General features: G+C 30.1%; 1 protein-coding gene and 1 non-coding gene across 2 annotated transcripts; both read left to right on the top strand.

The window, feature by feature from the left end:
• The first annotated feature begins 1,011 nt into the window (after nt 1-1,011).
• TRNAE-CUC lies at nt 1,012-1,084 on the top strand. Its single transcript has one exon. It is a non-coding gene; the product is annotated as a tRNA-Glu (tRNA).
• Nucleotides 1,085-20,312: 19,228 nt separating this feature from the next.
• On the top strand, nt 20,313-26,282 carry LOC117921647. The gene is made up of 5 exons (XM_034839597.1): nt 20,313-20,703; nt 22,998-23,048; nt 23,852-23,914; nt 24,037-24,105; nt 25,606-26,282. The coding sequence occupies exons 1-5, from the start codon at nt 20,410-20,412 to the stop codon at nt 25,876-25,878; spliced, it is 750 nt and encodes a 249-aa protein (XP_034695488.1). The 5' UTR covers nt 20,313-20,409; the 3' UTR covers nt 25,879-26,282.
• Nucleotides 26,283-27,051: the final 769 nt, after the last annotated feature.

The following is a 27,051-nucleotide window of genomic DNA, read 5'->3' as shown; positions in this document are numbered from 1 at the left end:
TTATGGGTAGGAAATAATGGGTACAAGGGATGAGTTAGAGAAAGAAAAAAAATTGGGAGAAAATAAAAGAAAATAAAAGGTGAGTGGGTTGTAAATGGGGATAGAAAGTGGGTATGAGAAAATTGGGCCAAAAATTTGGGGTCAACAAACCCATTGTCATCTCTCCTTGCCTTATCCTACCTATAGTAAGCCAACATTGGAAGAAATACAAATGAAATGAAATTTTAAATAATTTTTTATTTATCAAAACTCATATATGAAATACATCTTTATTCTCTATGTTCCAAAGTAAGATGTCTAATAAAAAAAATGAAATTTGTTTTAAAATCACCTTATTTTTAGTGTTTTTTTATTCTTATAATAGTACAAAAATCAAGTGAAAATAGTTAAAATTTATTTTAATAAAATCACTTTACTTTTTGAGAAAAATTTATAATAATTATTTTTAATAAAAAGTTTGTCTTATGTGTTTTTCAATTTATTTTTTAAAAATTCTATCTTAAAATTACAATTTTTTTTTTCTTCTTAAAAAAATAAAATAAAAATGAAGGGGTCAGAGAGACAATGAAGAGGAGAAAGAAGGCGGAGTGTTTGTCTTAGTATTTTATGTATGGGTACGTTCATTGATTATTTTTTAAAATCAAGTTTAATAGTCTACCTTTTTTATTATTTTCTGGTTAACAAAGATGCCTAAATTTTGAATGAATTTGTTGTTGTATTGAATGTGTAAAATTGATATTTATTTTGCTTATTACAAATTCAATAATCCGACATTTTAATTTGATTTGCTTTTACATAAATTCTCACAATGATATGAAATGGAGAGGTAAATTATAAACAAATTGATAATAAATTAACAAAATGAGACTTTTAGTTCGTGTATTGATGGCACGTAGAACCGGGAAATATGCTAGTATTTTTGGAGTTTTTTGGTATCGTATTTCATTATTTGTTGAAAATAAAGGTCAGTAGATTACGTTATATAGACTATATCCTAACCAACTGGGTAAATCCGTTGTAGTCTAGTTGGTTAGGATACTCGGCTCTCACCCGAGAGACCCGGGTTCAAGTCCCGGCAACGGAAAGTTTTTAAATTTTTATATTTTTAATTTGCCTTTGTTGGGCTCATTCCCTGGGCTTACTTTTCAGCCTATGTTCCATTTTCATTCTGTTTTGCTGAGCCAAATTAATTTTTGGCCCATATGTAAACACAAACCCAATTTCAATTTGACACCGTTTATGAGGCATTATTTGAATTGATTTTTTAAAGCCCAATAAAAAGCTTAGCTAAAAAGAGGAGTTTTAAAAGTTACAGTATTGTTTCTTATGAAAACGCTTTTGATTAATTTAAAAAATTATTCTATACTTAATTAAAATTCTATAATATCAAAATCACTTATTTCATAACTTTTTCCGGGCTTTATTTGAAAGTTGATTTTTTAATTGGGCCAAACTTCTTAATATTTGATTTGGCTTAAAAGATTATTTTATATTTAATGAAGATAGAATGAGGTCTTAACAGGATAATTAAGTGGTGTTTGTTTTTTGGCTTTTTGCTTAAAACAATTTGTTTTTAGAATTTAGATTGTTTGTTTTTCTATTTTTTTCATAACTTATTATAAACTTTTTACTAAATAGAAAAAACCAAAATATATAGTTTTTTTTAAATAAAAAAAATAACATATTGACTTTTCTTTATCTTTTAATACTTAATAGAAATAAAATATTATAAAAACAAACAACCTAATATTTAACACTATTAAGTTTTAAGGTTCTATTTAAAATTAAGTAAAAAAACAAACACCACTTTGGTGTTTTGCTTAAGAAGGTTTCATGTTAGACACAAACTAGAACTTCTAATTTTACTCCCATTATTAATGTTTCTATTTGTATTATTTATGATCTAATCCCACATTATAACTTCATTATAAAACCTTTAAGCTCCCCCAAAAAAAAAGAGGAGTGGCCTGCATAAGCAACTCATACATGTGGTTTGGTTCCTAAGAAAATTAAAAAAAAAAAAAAAGTCAAAAATTAATTCTTAGGGTATGTTTGATTGGTGAGAATTTTCACTAAAATTAGCAGAAAAGAAAAAGATAAGACCCCAAGTTTGGTTTCTTTATAAAAGATGTGGGAAATAAACTAAATAATTAAAGAATACACTTGAACTAATCATTACCCAATGAGCTTGATTTTTTAAGCTTATCATTACCCACAGGAGTCTCAGTGCCATTAGCACCTTTTTTTAAGTACTCCTTGAACTAATCCCTCATTGTTTTCGCGGATTAAGCTTAGAAATACGTTTATTTGTTCATATGATGGTCGCTCATGGTAATATATACATAAATATATATTGCTTCCCACAAGAAAAAGAAGGCAAATTCACATGCATTTCCACCCATATTCACGTGCAAAATTGACAAAAACATCTGCTTGATAAAACATATCTCAAATCATGTAAGTAAAAAGTTCTATATGTAATAAAAAATTCAAGATAACAAATTATAAAATGAGGAAAAAAAACATCTTTGATTAATCAACTCAAGGAGATCAAACAATGTTTTAAGTCGGAAGTCAATAAAATTTGTTAATAATGATTTCTATATCCTTAAGGAAATAAAATAAAATATTGAGCTTGACAATTTAAAATAAAGTTATAGAACTTACCAAGCTTAAGAATTTCCATTATTGTTAGCTCTAATGTCCATAAAATCAACTATTGGCTCAAGGTTTCCTTTAATTGGGTTTTAATGATAGCAAAATAATATTGAAGTTATTAATGATGTAATCAAGTTTATCATTCCAAGTTTCAATGAATATGGCTAATTTAAGTCAATTCAATGTTCGATCATAATTAATGAAGACTTGACAAAATTGAAAACCTTTGAAAATTTGGGAACTAATTGTTCATGTTGGTGCCATTGACTCATTTAAAACCATTCATGCACTTGCCGGCTTCAAAATCATGTTTATATGCTTTTTGATTGAATAAAATTTTGTAAAATATGATGATTTCTTATTTTTAAATAAACTCTAGTTTGAATTCTTTCAAAATTGAAAGGGTTTATAAGCTTATCTAGAAGTCTTCCATTATGTTCTCAACCTCTATTTGATCTTAAAAGTAATTTTTTTTTTTTTTTTTTACTTCAAACGATCAAGATTGTGAGAAACATGTTAAACCTATTTGGCTTGATCGATCAAAATGCATTTTGTACACCTTGAAGATCTAATGAGTTGTTTTGAATGGTTAAGGTGAAGCATCGACTGATTGAGGACCAGTTGAACTAGTTGCTCAATTGATGGAGGATCGATCAATCGAATTGGTTGCTCAATTGATTGAGGATAAGTCAAATTAATTGCTCAACCGACCAAGGATTGATCGAATTGATTGCTCAACTAATTCTTCAAATCCCCAATATTGACTTGGGTTCCAAGGTCCTCAAGCTACTATTTTGTATATTTAAACTTCCAAATGCATCTGAATAAGAGAGTTTGAAATCGAATTGCTTACTAACCAAAGATTTCATTCAAAGCTTTTTAGTGCATTTACTCTTATATTTGCAAATATCTTTGTATACAATCAAATAAATCATTATTTCCTTATATTGTGAGCCAAAATTTACTTCTCTAGGATTGGAATTTCTCTTCACTTTTCATTCTAAACTTGTGATAGTTACTGAGGTAGATTTTAGGTTGATTTGAGATTGTAATTATTGAGGGCTTATATTAAAGTTTTTGGAGATAGTGGAAGATAGTGGAAGCCTCATTCAAACAAGAGCTTGAAAAGAGTGGATATAGCCGAATTGCTAGACCACTATAAAAATTGAGTTTGCAAATTCCTCTTTCTATTCTCTTTATATTTATATATTGCATTGTATTTGATTTTTATCAAAGTTCGAAAAAGTAACCGACACTCAATTCACCCTAGTTTGGGTAATTACATCAAGTTTTAATTAACTTGTCTTTACATAACCATTTTAAACTCGTAAAAATGCTCAAAATGTAATAATAAAATGAAATCGGGAAAGCAAAAATTTGCTTATTCAAAGATACCGGGGAAGATTAAAGAGTTAAATTGAAGCTTAATAATAAGGAATTTTCTAACTGCTAAAATAGCAAAAAGAAATTAATGCTATTTTTTTAGAAAATATTGGTCATACTATAATTTTGATTACCTTATTGGACCCAAACAAATTAAAAATATGATTTATTATCTCAATAACTTAAGATAAGTTTAATTAAAAGAAGAAAAAGAAACAAAAGAGAAAAGAAGTCCATCTAGAAAAGGATGTACATGTATGATTTTCCACATGTACCATACTAGCCTTTTTTTTTTTTTTCAATTTATAGAAATATTTAAATAAGGATATTTTAGTCATTGGTTTTTTTTTTAAAAAATATGTTAAGTCTCCTTTCATAAAATAAAATGTATTTTAATCTTTTAAGAATAAAAAAGCAAAAAAGTTTCAGTGGTATTTGTTTTTGAATTAAACAGAAAAAATTTAAATATTTAACTTTTTCTATTCAGTGAAAAACAATTTATTGATATTAACCAACATGATTAAAGTGAATTTGTTATTAATAGTTCAATTTGATTATATTAATTGATATCAATACGATTACTTTAAACTTAATAAAAAAATAAAATATTTTGACTTTTTCTATTCAACTAAAAAACAAACACTACCTTAATTTTATTTTTTCAAATATTTGTGTATTTTATTTCACCTTTACCAATTTTCCTTAAATAATAATAAATGGAAAATACAAAAACTGAAGTCTGAAACCACTTGAGTCTTTAAGCTCAAGAATTTTTTAAAAAATATCTAAAAAAATACTCATTTATCCTTCATCATTCTATACTTTTTTAACATATAAAAATAAATTGCCACTACTCTTTATGATGTAAATATCTTATGTTGAATGGATTGTAATTGTAATGTCATTTGTTATGCACTGTTTGTAATTTAATAAATAGATGAATATTTCAAAATTCAAAATTTATAATCCTCCCCATTCTTTATTTTCCTATATAGTCAAAATCATAAATAATTTTGAAAATGTTTAAGGAAATTCTTTAGTATAGCTAACAGCAGATTTCACTCGGTTTTGTTATATTCTAGAAGTTTCCAGATTTCGTTTCTACTTGATATGTTGAGAGTTTCTTATGTTTTGAATCCCAAACCGCAGACACTTGGAACCTTCTTTAGAAAATTGAGAAAGCTTTCACATGTGAAATCTCCATGTGAAACCTATAAAGCTTTGGAATTCTAGTAGAAAACAAAAAATTACCTCTTTTGAATTATTTTTAAAAATATTTTTTTTGTTATAAATAAAAATTATTTTTAAAAAATATTTGAAAACACAAAAAATAAATTAAAAATATTCTAAATTATGGACTTTAAAAAAAAAAATTAAAGATTTGGTTTTAATATCTAAAAAAAAAATTAGTTTTTTGAGAATGGTTTTCGAAAACATTGTCAAAAACTTTCAAATGGCAACAAATTCCAAATTTTTAAGAATTTTGATTTTTTAATAAATGTTGACTAAATGCAAGTTTTGGTGTCAAAGTTTGAGACTTAAAATTATTCTTCTTGAATTATTTCAAGGAGGGGGCGATCATTGCTAAATTGCCAACAAGTTAGAACGATCTCAAAAAAAGAATTAAACTTTCTTATATATATAACCTTCAAGGGAATTTTCAAAGAATTAATCGCCATGATTATGCAATGAAGCATGGCAACAACAAAGAAATATTCTAATTGGTGACTTGATTCTAGGGTCATTGTGCACGTCATAAGTATTAATTAAAATCTTCTTTAGGATAATTAAATAAAATTTTAATGATGGCTCTCACACTTTAAAATATGATTTCATCTTGTTTTGTATAAGAATGGGAAATAGGTGTTTTTCTTGCAAAAAGTGTATATTAATTTAATTAAAATTTTTAAAAATATCAAAATTTTCATTATTTTTAATAAAAACCTTTTTGAAATAGAGCTAAAAAAAATTCCAATTCGCGTAGTAATTCTATTATTCTACTAAAAATCGCGGAGAATCAAACATTATTATTTAGAAATGTAGTTAATATAAGAATATGAAGGAGCAATAAATTGTCCAAAAGGTTTTAATACAAAATTATGCTTACGTTTGGTTTTCAAAAAGTATTAAAAAAAAATTAAAAATTTTATTTTATTTTATATTTGATTATACTATAAAAAATACAAAAGAAAATTAGATATAATTAAAAATAATTAAAAATTTATATATTTTTAAATTATTTAATCTTTACATTAAAAAATTAAAATAAATGAAATAAGTTTGAATTAAAATATAAAATAATTTATTAATTATAAATCTCTTTTTAATATTTCTTCACTTTTTTTTTTTCTATTTTCTTTCTCTCCCTGAAAATTTGCCATGTAAGAAAGGTTTTAAGGTTGACTAGAGTAACAACTTAATTATGTCGAAGAATGAAATATTTTCTAGAAAGACGTAGCTATTCTTCTAGTGGAATTCTCAAAGTCATTGATAATAGAATTATCTTTGTTTGTTTGGCATGCACGTTTCGAGCATTTGATTTTTAAATCACTGAAATATATGCCTAAAATTGGTTTAATCTCCTGTAGCAATATCTCATGATGTGTGTTGGGAATATCTCATGGGAATATTCACAATAACAAACATGACGTGTCTAAAATTGGGAATATTCACAATACTCATAATGAAATGTTTCAAGTCCTTGTATTTTAAATTCATGATTCGGTTTGGACTTGGAATTATATTGCAGTCTTGTCCAAACTGTCATGATAAAAATTAGAATCTTAAGATGCGATGGTGTTTGATCAAGTATGATATCATCTTTAGAATTGATTTAGTGATAGATATGACACCTAATAATTGCAATTAATTTATTAGGATAATTACTTAGCCCCACCGGGAAGTATTGTTTTGGAAGTTTAATTGAGACAAGATGGTAAATTATTTTTATGTTTACAACCTCTACCCACTAGAAGGTTTGAAGTTACAAATTGAATGTAAAATTGATTGATTCAATATTAAGGATTAATTTTATAGCATTGATGTTTATATTTTTTGTATGTGATGGTTTATAGTATTTTTCAATGATTTTAGAATCGGACTGGTCATCGAACCTGAAAAGTTACCGATTCATTGGTTGGACCGATGGTTGAACCACGGTCGAACTGGTGACGTCATAAATACGTAATTTATATATTATTAAAATTAAAAATAATTATAAAAAATTTAAAATATATATGAATAAATTAAAATTTAATAATATTATTTTATATATTTGAATTATCAAATTAAATCATACGAATATTTTAAATTTTATTAAATGAAATATGTATAATATTTAAATGTGAATATATTAAAAATGAAAGAAAATAAATTATTTAATTTAAACTAATTTTATAATTTTTAAAAATATTATATTATTTTTATTTAATATTATAAAAAAAAATCCAATATATATTGTTTTGTTTGGCATATTAGATAACAAAAGGTGTGTAGTCGATTGGTGTCCTAGGTTGGTTACTCAACCTATTAGCAATCCCACATCAGATTCTGAAAGGAATAAGGACACAAAGCACACCTATAAAAACTATCCTCATTGAGGGTACAGGCATCACCACATCTTGTGGGCTCAAGACTCAACATCAAATGGCTGGGGTGGGTGTGGGCTTTGTCATAATAAAACAGGGCCTGGTGATAGGCCTTAGCCAAAAATTTATATACAGTGGAACCTTCCATGCTTACAAAAAGAGGGGGCAACTTAAACCATTCGATTCGTTTAGAACCACCTAGTTCCATCGGTTCACCGGTCCGATCATTGGTTTAAACGGTTTGTGACTGGTCCAATGCTCAATTGGTTTAATAGAGTAAATTGGATCAAAAATGCGACCCATCGACGGTTGAACCGATTGGACCAACTGGTCCGGTCTAGTTTTCAATACAGTGGTATTTTCACTAATTCTTGTGGGTCCAATCTTATGTGGTTATCATTTTTTTTTATTGGAATGATAAAATTCTCCTAATTTTAGGGTGTATGGACCTTGACTTGGTGCTTCATGAGGATGAACCACCTATCCCCAAGGAATTATAAGTATGCAAAGTGAAAGATCTACCTTTCAATCATAGGAGTGATCTAATCACCTATGATGTTCATGAAGAATTATATATATCAACGAAAGCATTAGGGGTTCAATCCTTGAATCTAATAAGGCAAAGGACTTTATAAAGGTTGTCAATGATGTTCTAATTGATGGTCTATGTAGATTCAATTTGGATTACATGTATGAATGTTTTCTTTTGACCATGCAAGTTAATAATGTTGGCACAAAGTGTTGTATTAATAATGGGCACTCCTCTAAACCTTGGCATAGGAGATTGAGACATATCTCAACAAAGAGAATTTAAAGATTAATGAAAGATGGAGTTTTTAAAACCTCTTGATTATACTAATTTTAGTACTTGTATAGATCGCCATTAAGGGTAAGTAGATCAACAAGAATTCTAAGGTTTCCAAGAGGAGATTTGAAATTCTTGAGATTATACATATAGATATAAGTGACCTTATATATATAAAGTAGAAGTAGAGAAATAAAATAAATGAAAATCAAAATCATTTATCAAACATAGACAATGAACCTTATGGAAGGTGCACAAAAAATGGTCAAATGTGAAGTCTATTTGCTAAGTTTCTTCAAGAAGAAGGCATTATTGCATGATATACAATGTTAGGTACACCAAAACAAAATGGTGCAGATGAAAGAAGAAACCAAACCTTAATGGATATGGTAAAGAGTATGATAAGCAATTCAAGCCTCCCCTTAAACCTTTATAAGAAAGCCTTAACGACTGTTATGTATATTTTGAATTGAGTTCCCTCTAAAGTAGTTCCTAAAACCAAGTTTAAATAATCTATAAACGTATGATTGTTCAATTGAAGTGAGGGTTTATAATCCTCAATTTAAAAAAAAAAAAAAAAAAAAAGAACAATTTGTGGTTATTTCATAGGCTATTCAATGAACTCCAACAGGTAAGGATCATGAAGAAAGGGAAGATTGTTGAATTATCTCATAAAGAAGGTAATATGATATCATACCAAAGTACAACCACTCATTGAAGAACATTTAGTACCTATAAGCACTTAAACTCTACCAAATGAAAACAAGACAATATAATTAAAAAGATCTTTATGAATAAGGAAATCAACAATTTCTAGTTATTATATTGTATACTTTCAAGAGACTAACTTAATATTGGACTTGATAATAATTCAAGCTCCTTTTCATAAGTCATTAATGTAAAAAACTCTATGTTTTGGTATGATGTCATGAAGGAAAAGATGAAATATACAACTAAAAATCAAGTTTGGGATTTCTTTGAAATGTCAATTAGGCATATAGCCATTGACGGTAATGGTTTTACAAGACCAAGAGAAGTGCCTCTCACAAAATAGAATGATCTAAAACCATGTTTATAGATGAGGGTTTCACTATAAAATAAAATAAAATAAAATAAAATAAAATAAAATAAAATAAAAAACAATGATTATCATGAAACATTTTCACTAATTTCCAAAAAGGATTCCTTTAGAATAATTATGGATTTTGTAGATCATTTTGGTATGGAGTTACATCAAATAGATGTTGAAATGATACCCTTGAATGGGGTCTTGAAGAAAAGGTATATATGAAACGACTTAAAGGATTCAGTGATAATGATAACAATCACTTGGTTTGCAAATAAAAGAAATTTATATATGGACTAAAAGCTTCCTACCAATGGTATTTGAAGTGTCACAATGTTGCTACTTTATATGGCTTCACTAAAAACATTATTGATTATCGTATATACCTTAAGATCATTGACAGTAAATATATTTTTCTAGTCTTATATGTAGATGATATTTGGTTACTAGTTATTTGGGTTTGGTACATGGCATAAAACATTTTCTTGCACAAAACTTTGATATGAAGGATAGAGGTAAAGCCTCTTTATGTAAATAGCATAGAGATTCATACATTTGGGTTATCTCAAAAAGCTTATGTTGAAAAGGTTTTAGAAAGGTTTAGAATGAAGAATTGTGTACCTACCATAGTAGCCATTGTTAAGGGGGATACATTCAATTAGAGTCAATGTCCATAAAATGACTTGGAGTGAGAGCAAATGGAGACCATACCTTACACTTCTACTATAGGCAATTGAATGTACGCACACAAGTTTGCACTAAATCTAACTTTGCATATGCAACGGGTGTACTAGGTAGATATCATAGTGATCCTGGTATGTAACACTAGAAGGCTTCCAAAATGGTGATGAGGTGTCCCCAAGGAACCAAGGATTATAAACTTACATATAAACATACTGATCATCTCAAAGCGATTAGATATTTTTTAAACTCAAATTTTTCCAAATGCATAGACGTGAGAAAGTCTACTTCAAGATGCATTTTTCTTCTTGGTAGAAGGGTTGTACATAGAGAAACACTAAGAAAACAATAATTACTTTGTTTGCCATGGAGACAGAATTTATTAGTTGCTATGAAGTTATATCACATATATTATGGTCAAGGAATTTTATCATAGACCCGAAAATTGTTGATTGAATAGCAAGGCCCTTGAAAAGTTATTATGATAACTCAACTATAGTTTTCTTTTCTAATTAAGAATCATAAAAGTGGAAGTTGAAGCAAGCATATCAACACAAAGTATTTGGTCATCAAAGACCATATTAAAATGTATGAAGTTGTCATTGATTGTGTAAGAACTACTCAGGATAACAAATCTCACGACTAAAGGATCAAATGTACAAAGATCATGTAGATTTCATGGGACTTTCTATTTAGACTTTATGATATTGCTTTTATTCTTTAACTTTTGTAATACTCATTTAATTATTTCAATTATTGAAGTAATTTTTATTCATTTTTGTGCACATAAACTTCATAAATGAAGTTTTTCACTATCAATTGATTGATTTAGTGTTTGTTTGACAATGCATAACATAAAAAGCGCTCTTGAAATAAAAATCACTATTGGTATTTATCATTAATTTAACCATTAGTATTTATTTATTTATTATTAGTTTCAATTAAAGTAAAATATAAAATTTGAATCAGAGCAAAAGTTTACTATTAGTTTGAATTAAAATAGGTAATAGAGTTTGAAATTTTTTAAATAATTTTTTTTTCATTAATTAAAATGGGATTACAAGTAATTTTTAGAAATAGAGGATTTAAATATATATTTTTATGAGAATAAGATGAGTTATTTTTGCAAATTAAAGTTGTAGAAACCATTTTCTTAATAAAATTGGATTGAATTTTAATATTTTTGTAAATAAAGCTATAAAAGTCCTTTTTTTAATTAAAATTTCTTTTTCAAATAAAGTTATATTTTTTAAATAATTTGTATGAATAGCTTTTCTTAAATAGAAATCAAATTGAAATACCTTTTTCAATAAGTATTAAAAATTCATTCTTTAAGTAAAAATCATTTTTTATTGCCAAATTGAAATTTTGTATCAAAATTTTTTTGATATAATAATTGCAAATAACTTTCTTGAAAATAAAAATTGAATATAATTAAAATTAAATAAAATCATTTGTTGAAAATGAATTGAGTCTTTTTTATATAAATAAATTGAAATCATTAATTTAAAATTGTTTTCAATAAACTCCTTTGAAATTTCTTAGAAAAATAATTTTTTATTTTTTTATTTGGTTTAATGAATTGATCTATATAATTTTCATATCATTTGTCTCGTACATTCTTGTATACTTTCATCATTATTTTTGTGTATATTTATTTGTATTATTTAGTTCTTGGTATCCATAATTAATTAATTAATTGTCACAATTCCCTTAATTTATTTAGTAGAGGTTGTACGTATATAGACTTAGAGGAGTGTTATGACTCACTATCGTACCTTCTTAATGAGTAACTTGACCCCTGAATTCGGATTTGGTTTTTGTAAACATGTCTTTTCAAAATAAGAAATCGTATAAGTTTTATTTCTTGTTTCCCCTTTAAAAATAAAACAAAATAAGTGGTGATCTTAAATCTTTTTCTAAAAAGAAAAACAATTTTTTACCAAATAAAAAAGTGAATCTCACCATCAAGTTTTTCAAAGACAGGACGCACGTGAAAATACGGGTCCATACTTATATATTTATAATACTTTAAATATAAATGCATAACAAATAAATTTATCACTAAAGATCAGTGAAAATAAATGTTAGTTAAAATTTATGGGGGTAAATATGCCATTTTTTTTTATTTTAAAATTAATTTTAAGGTACTTTTGTAAAACAATATTAATACTTAAAATAAAAATCAGATAGTAATTTTTAAGTCAATAACTTAACTCAAAGTCAACTAAAATCATTAAATAGTAAACATCAATTTTATACTCTTTTAATATGCTCAATGCATATCTACCTTTCATATTTTTATGTCAAGACTAACATTTTATTGATTATCTTTTTACAAGATAACGTGGAACATTTACATTAAGTAGTAGAAATACAAGTAAAACTAAACCCTATTTAAGAGAGCTTCTAATGTTAACTCACATAAAAATTTTAAGAAAAAATTAGATGAAACGCTCAAATACACACTTCCTAACATGATTTAGGTCCCTTTTTTTCTCTAGAAATTTATGTTTTTCTTAAAGTGGATGTGGAAAGTAGATTTTACAATATAGTTATTACTTAATTAAATTTTTAAAAATTTTATCAAAATAGATGTGGGAAGTAGATTTTTAAAATATAATTTTTCTAATTAAATTTTTGAAAATGTCAAAAATATCCTTCTTTGTTATAAAATCATTTTTAAAATATGATTGGTAAACATAAGATTCAAGTATCTTTGTGGAACCATGGAATTTTCCATATTCTCACTTTGGTAGAAGTACCTCAAATTCTTTGAAGGTACGCATCTTGGCCTCTTTGAGGAATTTTGATAAAAATATCATTTTTTTTAAATATTTATTGAAATATGATACTTTCAAATTTATTTTTAAATTTATAGAATTGGAATAAACAATTTTAGTTTAAGTATTAAAATTTTCAAAAGATAATTTTAAAAGTTAATCGAAATTATTTTTTTCAAAGACAATTTTTAATTGGATTTCTTTCTATTTATATAGATTTTTTTTTTTGAATTATTATAATTTTTAATTCTTTTTTTTTCAAAATGCCCATCTTTGAGTTTCTCCAAGGGACATGAACTCTTTTCTAAGATTGTAGCTCCAAGGGACATGAACTTCGAGAGAATTGGAGTTTGTCAATTTTAATATTTGGTTTGAATTCCATAACAACCTCGTCTAACCCTTATTCCCCATTTTTTTCCCATAAAAACAAGTGTTTATACTCTCAAACCCTCGAGTATATATACATCGTTAGAACCAAATAGGCTTTTATATATTTATTATTAGTATTTAGATTTTTATCTATTATTGAATAAATGATTAAAGATTAATAAATTTTAGAGTCATATCACACTTGAACCGGTTTTTTTAGGTATCCACCCATCATGCCCCTCTAATGGTAGAGTTTAAAATTTAAATAAATAGGTGTAGACCCCTTTTGAAGTGAGGGGGGCCCCGGGGAGATTTTTTCTCTTCTCCTTCTCCTTTTGCATGACATTTGTGGAAGAAGAGAGGGGGGGACCTTCCCAGGCATAGGCTGAGACGTGGACAACTAGCCGGAGGCATGGCTGCCCATGAGGGGGGTTGGGGTCTCCCATACTGGCTGCCCATGAGGAGGGGGGGGGGGGGGGGGGGGGGGAATAGGAAGGTGGGTGATAGCTGATGGAAGAGGGGTTTTTGAGAGGGGTGGAGAGCTGAGGATGAGGAGACACTCAAAAAGGGCAAGCAAGAGGAGGGAAGGTCAGACCACCTTCAACTAGAAAGCTCAAGTATGGCCATCTCCTCAATTCTGATCTTTCTTTTTCGCTATTTTTGCTCAGTTTTTGCTGAAGTTCCTGGCATTAATGGTTGATTGAGGGTAGGCATAGAGAACAGCATACTGGTTCTGATCTTTAGGATACTCCAATGGTGTTCTAATGAATCTATTCTTCTCTGTTATTGGGCTTGTTGATTATTGCTTTGGCACCATTCTTTCCAAATCCCATGCGCGACCATTCCCTATAACTATCCACTTTTTCACCCTCACCACCCTCCCATTTCCATCATCTCTTTCACGTGTATGGAGTCTCATGCATGGCTACCCAAGCCCCCTTCAAAGCCATTACTAAAGTCCCAAAGTCCACCCTTCCACGTGCATGGGGACTGAACGTGCATGTCGCCACCCTTCCTCTCTCCATCACCACATTCTCTCTCTATATCCTCGCCCCCACCATCACTCAGACCTCTTCGTGCGCGAGCCTTCTTCAGTGGCTAGAGAACGGATAGTAGCCAAGCAGCCTCTTGTTTCTCACTAACCTTGCCGGAGCCGCCTTTAGGGTTCGACGCCGCTGCCCCAATTCAGAGCACCTCTCTCTATGCCATTGACGGCAGCCCACGCATCGTCCTCTTCGACTGCTTCCGCGACGTGGTCGACGGTGCCATCGGCAAAGACGCCCATCTGCTGGTGTCGTGGCCTCGAAAGCCATGCATCTTCGCCGCCTCGGCGCTGCCCCCGAAGCCGCCACCCCTTCCCTCTTCTCTGGGTCGCTGATGGTGGAGGCCTCGTTTGAGGGTGGTGCCTAGATGGAGGTTTAAACCCAAACCCAAGGCTGTGATGGGGAATGGGTTTTAGGCTTGCCCATGGGTGGAGGTTTGAGCCTAAGCCCATGTTTGTGATAGAAATGGGTTTTAGGCTTGCCCATGGGTAGAGGTGTGAGCCCAAGCCCATGTTGTGATAGAAATGGGTTTTGGGCTTGCCAATGGCACGAATTTGGGCTTGAGTTTGGAGACTAGCCCAAGCATATTGATGGGAAGCCTCATTGCTCCTCAAACTAGCCACCCTCATGGCCCAAGTCCATGTTGAGTTTGCCCATTTGGTGGCCTCAATTCCAAAAAAATATTTATACCTCTAATCCTTCAAAAATCCCATGGATTAATTTAATTTTCCAATAGATTCGTTTAAATCTCATTTTCATCCATTAGAATTATTTATCTCATGTTTATCTAGCTATTTAAAATCTAAATCTTTCAAGGAAATTCTATGTCTTAATTTAATCCCTCAATAATTAGTTCAAATCTCATTTTCATCCATTAGAATTATTTGTCCCATATTTATCTAGCTATTTAAAGTCTAAATCTTTCAAGGAAATCATGTCTTAATTTAATTCTTCAATAATTAGTTCAAATCTCATTTTCATCCATTAGAGTTATTATCTCATATTCATCTAGTTATTTAAAGTCCGATTCTTCAAAAATCACATGTCTTAATTTAATTTTTTCCATCCTAAAAATTCTACAATTCGTTTAAATCTTATTTTCGTCAATTAGAATTATTATCATATATTTACCTAATTATTTAAAGTCTAACCCTTCAAAAATCTCATGTCTTAATTTAATTTTTCAACAGTCCGTTCAAACCTTATTCGTCTAAATGTTATCTTCCTTAAGTAGAATTATTATCGTATATTTATTTATTTATTTAAAGTCCAAGTCTTCAAAAATCCAACGCCCTAATTTAATTTTCAATCTCAAAAATCCCACTACTCATTTTTCATTTGTTTAAATATTATTTTCATTAAATTAGCATTATTATTCCATACTTGTTTATTTATTCCAACCATTAAAGTTTAATTCATCAGAATCCGACTTCCAAATCTAATTTCCAATCTCAAAAGCTTCATTGTCCCTATATCGTCGTTTAACGATTATTCTCGTTATTAATGTTATCTCATCCACTTACTTATTCAATTATTCATATACCAAAGGTCTTGTCCCTAAATATTTTCTTAAATTTTCAATCTATGAGTTTAATCTCTAATCTCTAAAAATTCCATCTCTCATAATCATTTACCTGATCTTTATTATTTCACCATTGTCACCATCCCATTCATTTACTTACTCACTCATCCGCTTATCCACTCGTTTAAAATCTTGAACTCTCAAATCATTTTTCAAATTTCCAACCTCGTTCGAATTCAATTTCTAAAATTCTCGTTCTCACATTTAGTTTTTAAAAGTCCGATCTTCAAATAAACTTTAAAATTCCAATTTTTAAATAACCTTCGAGACTCCATTTTTTGAAATGAATTTCAAAAATCCGATTTTCTCTCAAATAGTTTTAATTTCATTTTGGTCTTCAAACAATCTTCTGCTCTTCTTGATTTTAATAAGCATGAATGAATTTTTCCTTAATTCCGAATAATGGAATTTATGGAATTAATTCATGCAAAAATAAACGGGCTTTGGTGGGGCCCCACATATGTGATTTATGATTGATTGATCGATCGATTAATTTAATTGTCATGCGCGATTGGTTTGTTCTGCTTTGTGATACGTATATATTCATCCTATATTGATTTACTAACCCCCCTCTTGATAGCGCATATTGGTTCGCCACCCAGGTACATATTTTCTTGCATCATGGTCACTCCTTATACTTGTTTTAATTCTCATACGTGCATGATCAATTTGAGTATTCATTGACTTTCTCATTGGTTGCCATGTCAGCTTCACTTTATTAGTAGAGACCCGACTTTAGGAACTTAGAGGGGTGCTATGGTCTTTACCGTACCTTCCCGATAAGTAACCTGACCCCCGAACCCGATCCGGTTTTTCACAGACCACCTTTTCCAAAACAAGGAGTCATACTTAGAGTTTTTCTTTCTTATTTTGTTTACCCTTTAAAAATAAAACAAAATAAGTGGCGACTCCAAGTCATTTTCGAATAAATAAATCATTTTTCAAATAAAATCGAGTTCGCTTTCGAGTGGAGAACGCATGAACGGAAATGCAGGGTCCACAATAGGTTAAGGGTTGATTTGAGATTTTATTTAAAACCTGATACGGGTGCTACCTTATCCGCATGACCTTGATTATATATATAATTAATTTTAAAAAATAATTTAACTTAATTTTTATTTTCTTTATTTTAATATATAATAATAATAATAATAATACTTTTCAATAAAAAGTTAAAAAAAATTATAATATTTTAATTATATATTTATTTTAAATGTAATTAAAAAATTTAATAATTTTTTAAAGAAACTAAAAAAATTTCAAAAAAAAAAAAAGTTAAACAAGGGGAGAAGTGAGGGTTACATTGCCAACTTAGCCATCCATCCATATTTTGAACTAATCAGGATCTACCTAGCCAACTTATCTTGAACTAATCTCGTTGCCATCCATCCATATATATATATATATATATAGTAAAATGTTTAAGTAAGTATTCATTGAAAAGAATGTGAATTTGAAATATTAAAATGACTTTGAAAGATTGGATTTGAAAAACTAAAATTTTGAAATATTAAAATGACTTTGAAAGATTGGATTTGAAAAACTAAAATAAATTTAAGATTGAGAAGTGAGGGTTACATTAAGTTTGAAAGATTGAGAAATGAGATCATTAGAAGCAACAAAAATGAAGAAGAGAATCTTTAAAGAGAAAAAAAAAAAAAAGGTTAATTATCAAGGAAAAAAGAAAAAGGAAAGAATAATACTTTAAAAAGGTATTCCATATTTTTGTTAACTCATTTAGAGACTCAAAGAGAAAAAGCTCAAAAGGATTTGGATTTGGAATATTAAAATGTGTTTGAAATGTTGAGAAACAACATAATTAGAAGAAGTTCAAAAAAATTATGAAAGAAAATCTTCAAAAAGTGATCAATGCTCAAGAGAACAAAAAAAAAAAAAACAAACAAACAAACAAACCTTTCCATATTTTTGTTAACTCATTTAGAAAATTGAGAAAAATATTTGAAAAAAATTGCACTTGGAATATTAAAATGAGTTTGAAAGATGGAGAAATGAGATAATTAGAATAAACAAAAATTATTAAAAAAAGAAAAAGAAATGGATAGTCTTATTTTAAATAAAAAAAACTTTTTTTAAAAAAGGTAAACACATCATTTTCCATTTTGTTTTTGTTTACTCATTATGACATATTTTACACTTTTTTCCCTCGCATTCTAAATTCAACTATTTGTCATCTAAATTTATTAAAGAGCAACACTTTAACTCAATTACAAACCTTTCTTAAAATTATAAAAATGATTACTCAATTTTAGATTCTGATTCGATCAATGGTTTGAACTTTGGTGGAACTAATTTTGAATTAATATCTTTGAAATGGAACGTCCTATAGGCTTTAGAAATACTATTATTTGTAAGTTTTTGCATGCAACTATGACATATGAGAACTTGAATTTGGGCAAAAAAATAAAAAATTCTTTACATTTCACATTTATTTTTTAAGTTAACAAATTGAGACATTTTTTACAAGTTTGAGGATAAAGTATTGTTTTTAAATAAGTTTGGAGAACAAAACGTGAAATTTGACCATAATGGGACAAAGTGTAAAACATGCCAAAGTTTGAGAGGCAAAGTGTATTCAATAATTATAATTATTGAAATAATTATAAATAATTAAAAAAACTTTTAAATATTTTGTACTTTTGTTTCTACATTAATAAATCAAATGATAATAAAGACAAATTTTAAATGCACCAATATTTCTAATTTAATTAATTAATTAATTAATTAATTAAATTTTATGATTTAATCCGCATTTTGCTATATATTTTGTTATTCTATTATCACAAAAATTGCTACCTTGTTATGCTAATATGTGTTTTTTTTTTGTTTTTTTTTTTATGTTTATCATTTAGAAATGAATGTGCGTAGATTGATTATAAATATTTTCATTTTTTTATATAATTAATAATTTTGAAATTAATATATGATATATTTATTGATTGGAATCATAATATCTTAAAAATAGATAATTAAGGATTTGTTTGGTAATTGTTTTCCAAAACGATTCTAAAAGATAGTTTTTGAAATTCATTCTTTGAATTTTGTAGAACAAAAGTCATGTTTGGAAACTATTAATATTTTTAAATATGTTTCAAAAATAATTTTTATATATAGTATTTTATTTTTAATCATTTTACATATTTGTATAATTATTTTTTAAAACAACCTTTTAAAAATAATAAAAAATAATTAAAACATGTTTTCTGTGAACATCATGTTTTCTATTCTTTACAATAGAAAACATAAGGTTTTAGTTATTTTCTATATTTTTTGTTTTGAAAAATAAAAAAATTGTTCTAAAAAACAATTCTCAAACATGCCTTAAATGTGTCATTTTATACACTTTTTTTTTTCAAGGACAATAACTATTAGATAAAATCCAATAATTTTATAATTCATTAAGGCTTACCCTTCTAAAATGGGTTTTCAAAAATTAAAATATTAAAGAATTAGACATAATTTTTAAGGACATAAAATAAATTTATACCTTTTATAAAGTTACAATATTTTACATGGAAGTTATTATTATTATAATTATTTATTTTTAAAAATATAAAAGAAGGAGTACATGAAAATGAACATTAATGAACACTAAGGATCTGTTTGTTCCAAAGGAAAAAAAAAATTAAAAAAAAAGACATAAATAAATTAAAAAATTTTTAAAATATTTTTACTGATGAAATAAATTGAAAATAAATAAGTTGTTTATTAATTTAAATTATATGTGATTTTTTTTGTATTTTTTTTATTATATATATAAACAATCATTTTCTAGATATTTTTCTTTTTTAGTATTTTTATAACCAAACATTACGTAAAATGGGTATTTCATAACCTTGCTCGTGAAGTCTTGAAAATAGGTTTTAATAGGAAGAAAGACTTTATTTATCCTAAATTTTGAATTTTATTTGGAATAAAAAATCTAATAATCTCTTTTTGTACATATATTTATAGTTTTTTAAGAATAAAAACTAATTTTTTTAATTTTTAGACCTTGTGTCATTTTATAGTTTACTTCGATTTTTACCATCGCATCCAGGAATAGAAAGTTTAAATTTTAGGATGAAAATAAATATTATCTTCATATCAAATTTAAAAATTATTAAAAAAATATAATTTGGAACGGGAGTGACCACCCACAACAGGCACAGCATTTATCCTCCCGCGGCAGGAGCGCGTGAGGGACACGAGCCGCTGCCAATGAGAACATGAAAGAACACAAAAAGGAGAGAGAGAAGGAAGGAGACCAGAGAAAAGTGGACAGTGGCACGTCAGCAGGTGTGTGGGCCCAAGCAAAAGAAAGAAAGAAAGAAAGAAAGGAAGAAAGAAAGAAGGGCTGTGAATTGGCATCTACAAAATCCTCTCACCACATATATAATCCCATTTTCCTCACCCCACACACATAACACACCGTTTCTCTGCTCTTCCGCCACCATGAACAACCGCGATTGGGTTGAAGCTGCTCTTATGAACCAGTCCGTGGTGGCTGAGCTGCTGATTCGGCTCAAGTACTCCGACCCCGCCCCGATGCGGAGCTCTCATGGAGTTGCCGTCGACTGGAGCGTCCGACAGCGTCGCTCCAAGCAGATACTCAAGGAAAAAGGCGAGCCCGCCAGAGACAGCCCCAGTACGCCGCTTTCTTGGAGAAGCGCCACCTCCGCTAGCGGTGGCGCTACGGACGTCGAGGATTCCACCCGAGCCGATAAGGCATCCGACATGAGATCTAAGGTTTGTTAGGCGTTTCCTTATCAGTTTCTTTGTCAGTGTTGCGGTGGGGTGCCGGCCGCCGGCGATAGGGTCGGAGTTGTGGTGGCGTGGCGTGTTATTTTGACCGTCACTCAGTTCGTTTTTGTGTGATTCGATGTTGCGTACTTATTTACGAAAATACCCTTCAAAAAAGTCTGATATTTACCTCGCCTTGTTCAGGAGAGAGATATGAGACTTGCCTAAAACCTGTCAGATTTTTGTTTTTGGGCCCTTTTTGGTTATTCGTTCATTCTTTATTCTTCGGGCTGTTCTGGTAATTTTCTTTGATATCGGCCTATTCACCGGTCGCCGGATCGTCATGGATGCTTTATTTCTTTTGGATCGTCCAATTTTCAGGAAATGACGTTCCCTTTTCATTTTTCTTAAAATTGAGCGTAGTTTTGTTTCTGAAATTAGAAAAGAAAAAAACGGAGACTTTCCATCAAAGCATAAAGTCAGAAGGGGATTAAATGAGTCATCACGTTTTTTCTCATCACTCTCCCGCTCACCAGCCGAAACCATAATGGTGTGACGATGTGGCAGTGTCTCCCCTCTGAAAAGACCAAAGCACCCCGTGTCAAAGGGCATTTCCGTCAATTCACATTGACAGTCATTCCTACGAAGACTCCGGAGTCTGTCTTAAACCGGTCTTGACACCTGTTGTGTTGGATGATGACATAGTCGAAATGACGGAAAAGTCCTCGTAGGGAGTCAAACCCGCTTCCTCCACACGGGGGGCAGTTTGGTCAAAGAGCCTTGGATACCTGTTTTATCGATGGCGTGTCACCGTGGCAAATAGGAGTGTGTTTGTTGTAGTGTTGGTAGTGGTTGTGCACTTTGATGTGGTGAGTAGGGGAAATGATTCCCTGTAGTCGCAGTCGTTTGGTGTATCCTGTGGGCGCACCTTCCATTATTTATCTACTTCGAAAATCTCGAGACCCAACTGTTTATCGTTAGCTTTTCCATAATGAGACAAATATGAATATGCCGGGAGCGGAACGACAGATCCATCTCGACCCTCCATTCTGAATAAAATTCAACAGTCAAGTCAGATCGTCATTGACACAGTCAAAAGCTTAAAAAGTTGCAGTCTTTTTTTCTTTTTTTCCCTTTTATTCTATTGCTGAAAGAATTCATGGCCTTTGATTCCCAGTCATGATAGCTTTCTCATTTGGTGGGTCCAAATTATACATCTATTGATAAATTATATTACATCTGTTTATCATATGATTTGAGGACTGTGATTATGTGTAGATGTGACATTTAGTTTTGAAAATGAGATACCAAATGAAAACCATGAAGAATTTTTCTGTCCACAAATGGGAAAAAAGGACAGTTTACTATGGGAGGAGATCATGGGGTAGTTTTCATAATGCCTTAACAATGGGGTTGTTTGGCCAAGGTGCAATGTGTCTCATATAGGTGGCATTTTGGACTTATGCGGTGATTTCAATCCAACATTTGCCCTTGGATTGGCCCTGGGATGTAGTTGTTTTATTCTCCTGCTGAACCAAAATTTTAATGACAAAACTTTCTTGGAAATTTCTCTTTTTGTAATCTTCCTCGTGGTTGATTACTTCCCACTTCTGATCGAGGTGGCCAATGTGTCCCTTATCCTATTGTTGTTTCTTATGTGAAAATGACTTGTATGCCGTCCATGCTGCCCCTTGCTGCGGCACGTGAAGTTTTTGCATGTGACTCAAATGGGATGGCTCTTGTCCATTCATTGTTCATATCGCTAATCCTTGCTTCTACATTGTGCATTTGGAGCTGATTTCTCTGCCGATGATTAGCCATTTTAGACCTTTATTTGGGTCTAGGAGAACCATGAGCACCGTTAAGCTGGTCTGAACAGCATGTAAATGAAAGGTCCCGAGTTTTGATTTGTTTTGGCATGAATGAAGTGTCAACATGTGGTCAAGGGAATTCAGTCACTTGGTGTGGGGTATTTTATTAATATTCGTTTATTTTTATTATTTGTGTACATTCAATTATTTTTGTTTTGAGTCTCGTCATTGTGAGGTTCTTATATTATATAAGGAATATAGGATCTTGAAACTCTAATAGAAGTGATTCAATTGAGGGAAGCGAGTTATGTGATGCATGATGTTTTGTTTAGATTCTTGGATGGTAGATGTTTCGTATGTGTAACTGTTTTCATTTGGTTTTAATTATTTGTGTTTGTTCAATTATTTTGGATGTATATAGTATAGGAAGTTACCTACAAAGATGGCTCATTAATTCATTTATGCTGTCCCCATAATGGCTATGTACAGAATATTGCTGTCGGTGAATCATCTAACATCAGGAAGCAACGAAAGAGAAAGGTATCTGATGCATCATTAACTAAGCCCATGGCATGATAGCTAGGTTCAGCTTCATTCAAGTTTTAACTCTCCATGTTTCATCAGTATCCAATCCCTTGAATGGTATTTGTTTTAGTAAAGTCAAAAAAGATGATGGAAAGAAAGTTTCTGAAGTTTTACTTTTAATCTTGAATTATGTTGCACAGATCCATTTAACGAGCCTTTTAAGAAAAAAGTTTTGAAGTGTATCTTTCTTAAATAAATGTTGTCGCATATGCATCTGCCATGTAATGTACAACTATTCCTGTATTTTTATATGGATCACCTACACTACTTGGTCACGCTGCCTAATCCATCTTGTGCTTTGTGGACTCTGCACAAATTATTTGATGCGTTTGTTTTCTTTTGAGTTCTGACCTTATAAAACATTATGATATATGTTATGGGTATGTCCATCTGGTACGATATATCAAGTATTAAATATTTCCTGAATGGATTCATTGACCTTGTGCCTCAAAATTCTGTGATTTTCTTGATGAGTACCTTAGTCACCTTGCTTCAATAAGCTAGTGTCATTCCCTAGTTGAAGAATTTTATCAGTAAAATTTTCATGGATTCATTTAGTTCTTTGTCTTCAAACAATAGTTGTTTCTGTATTTAAATTCTTACTTCCAACTTCTTGCCCTAATCACAAAGTATCATCCAACTTATTTACCAATAAGGGAAAAGGTGTTTAGGTGTTTTTCTCAATTTCAAATTGTAATTTCCAGAACTGCGTCATATACTTAACTAGTGCGGTATGTAATGTTTTTGGCTGCTTGCAGACTTTTGCTGAACTTAAAGAGGAGGAGGAGTTGCTGCTGAAGGAAAGGAATCATCTGCAGATGGTTTGTATTCTTCAGTGTCTTTAGACTCTTTACCGGGTGTCCTCCTTTATTATTAGTCTAAATATGTTGGGTTTCTTATACTGAATATTTATTTATTTATCTTTTAATTCATCCTTGAGCAGGAACTGCAAACTTTCACTATGAATTTGAAAAAACAGAGAGCAAAAAATGAACACTTGAAAAGAGTGAAGGTGAAATAGTTTCTTCCAGTTTCCTTCTCTACTTTTTCATTTTTGTTTCTATTAGTCAATTAGATTGATAATCTCTAACTCAGTATTATATGTGCAATTATTTTGATTAAAGAAAGTACATCCTCTTTATTGTAACCAGTATGTTATTCTAAGTTCTTTGTATATTAATTAATTAATTAATTTATATGTATATTCATTTCATGGGCTCTTACAATGAATATAGGTGTCTGTTTCAGGTCCTTATCCGTTTTTATGTCTGAAGGATTCTACTAGGATTAACTTTCCTTTTCTTGATTTTCCTGTCATTAATACGATGTACCATTACGTTCTTAAGCTAATTAGATTGCTGCTTATAAATGTATGCTGCAGTTGTGTTGATTTACCGCTATGTAATTTAACCTGTTACTTTATTATCATGCATTGCATTCTACCATAATCATTAAGTTTTTTTCCTATCAATATGCTTTTAATTTGACCTGTAGTCTGCTATTTTCGTTTTTTTTTTCCTTTTATCAAAGTGCCTTCTTGAAAGTTTTCCTTTGTTGATTCTAACTATAGACATAGATAGCATGCTAGATACAAATTCTTAGGTTTCCTAAATAAAAAATTGAAGGAGCAATCATAATAAGAAAAATTGCATGGCTTTGAATTCATAGTTGACAGTTTAGGTACTTAACTGTATTTTACTCTATGTTCAAGGCTGTTAACTTATCTTGTGGCCTGTATAATGACTGGTATAAGTGTAGTTGTTCCACTGCGTGGTGTATACTAGACTGAGTAATGCTGCTCTCACCAAAACGAGTATCCAAACAGTGTCTCCGATGAAATTTAATGCATACCCTTGATTTTGCCAACTACACCCCACCTCCATCTGTCAACAATTTGGACTTTGGCTTAGAGTGTCTGTTAAAGATAATTGAGAGAGTTGGCTTGGCAGATTGAAATATTCTGTGATTTTCTTCATTTGCTATCGGTTGCTCATGGTTGCTAGGTGCAGTAACATGTTGGCCTCTTTAACAGTTGCCTAAACGTAGAACTTGCTTTTTATCTACGTAATAAAATAATTCTTCTCTTGCTCTTTGGTCATTCAGAATAATATTTTTGTCTGAATCTGTGTGATGCCTGATATAAACATAGAAATTTGTGTTCAAGAATTATTTAGTTTTATTTTGTAATAAAGTTAATAAATGAAGCATTGCATAACTTGAATCATATTATGTAATTTCTTTCAAAGCTACAAGTTCTTAAGAAGGTGTTTCAAAGACTGTTTTCTCTTTTCATCTAGTTGTTGTCTAAGAGTTGCTAAGGTATTAAGTTGTTTTCGGTTTTGCTACAAATTCACAACACACACACACATGATAGTGAAGTAATAGTACTATCACTTTACACATTAACAATGTGGTATCCCTGCTATATAATTTATTTTACAAATTATAACGAATTTGGGCAGATGAGAATCTATATGTATACAATGTAATAGTGTTTTATTGCTCTTTACAGCTTGGTACACAATCACCTCCTGCAAAGAAGGCAGTTGCCCCATCTCTTGCATTCAAACCTGTGGCTGATCAACCTCATAAACAGAAAGCCGCTTGTGATCTGAGTCACCCAGCTCCAATGGTGCCCACAACAGTCATAGGCAGTGGTGAGTATGCTGTACCACACCAATATTTACCTAATGGTTCTTCAAAAGTTCAAGCTGTAGTGAAAAAGGAGCCTAGATTCCTGCTACCTGACCTAAACCGGCCTCTGGAGGAGGATTTCAGCTCTTAGGGTATATGGGAATGAGCCAAGTGATAAATTTTATAGGGATGTTCCTTTGGTAAATGAAGTGGAACCAAGATCGGCGAAAAGGTTTAATGCTTAATAAAGGAGTAGCCCAATTATGATAAAGATTAGTTCTTGTAATTACAGAAGCATGTGGCTTTGCCAGATCTTGAGTAGACTGGAAGTTTTTAAATTTCTTTTACACAGGAAGGTAGTGGGGCAGTGTAGAGATCCTAACCCAGTAGACCCAATCACATTCTTTTCTTTCACAGTTAGGGCCAACCCTCATTCCTTCTGTTTTCATTTGGAAAAAACTACATATAATGAGTAATTCTTTCTATTGATAATCTAATGCTTGGACATCTTCAATTCTGAATTTGACTTGGTTCTGCATGTCCTTTTTTATTTTATTTTTATTTTTATTTTTATTTATTGTCATACAACCAGACATCTATAGGTTGTACAGAACATGTTGACAGATACCTTCACACTAATATCTTTTATATTTTCTGGAATTGGCTTGGCTTTTTCACTTAGACACTGAATGAGCTCCCATGAAGTGGTGCTGGGGTCTGTATTATTAATTATGGAAACATGATATTTGACTTATAACAGCTCAGACTTTGAGTTTTGTTTTGAAATTGTTTTTTGTACTATTTGGGACGATACTTGCAAAGACTGTTTGGTCAAGGGAAAAATTGAGGGAAAGAATATAAAGAGGAAAAAAGTAATTTTTTTTCTTTTTCATGACAGGTTGTCCTTGGAAAAGTTGAAGAAGAAAAAGAAATTATTGAAAAATGCATTTTTTCCCCTCAATGAAGGAAACCATTCATCCAAAATAAAAAATGGGTTTCCTTGAGGTTACCCAAGAAGATCATTCCTTTTCCTTAAATCAAACTTTGGATAAAAATGTCATCAAATGCCTCCCTTATTTTTCTTATTTTTAGTCAAAAAAGGAAAAAAAAAAAAAAAGAGATAAGTGAAATTAAGAGATGTAAAAGGAGATAAAGTTTGGACAAGAGTTTCAGTATCAAATATCTTTATTTTAGTTGAAGGACAGGTGACTGATGAAATTACAAATGAGAAACAGATGAAACGGTTGGAGATTTAATGAAATTTTAAATTAAACGGTGGTTAAGTGTATTTAATTCAAATCTTCAAATAGGGTAAAATTAACAT

Source organism: Vitis riparia, chromosome 9, assembly GCF_004353265.1.
Source record: "Vitis riparia cultivar Riparia Gloire de Montpellier isolate 1030 chromosome 9, EGFV_Vit.rip_1.0, whole genome shotgun sequence".
In the NCBI taxonomy this organism is placed as follows: Eukaryota; Viridiplantae; Streptophyta; class Magnoliopsida; order Vitales; family Vitaceae; genus Vitis; species Vitis riparia.
Note: the sequence above shows the minus strand (reverse complement) of the source record. Positions and strands in the feature narration are given on the sequence as shown.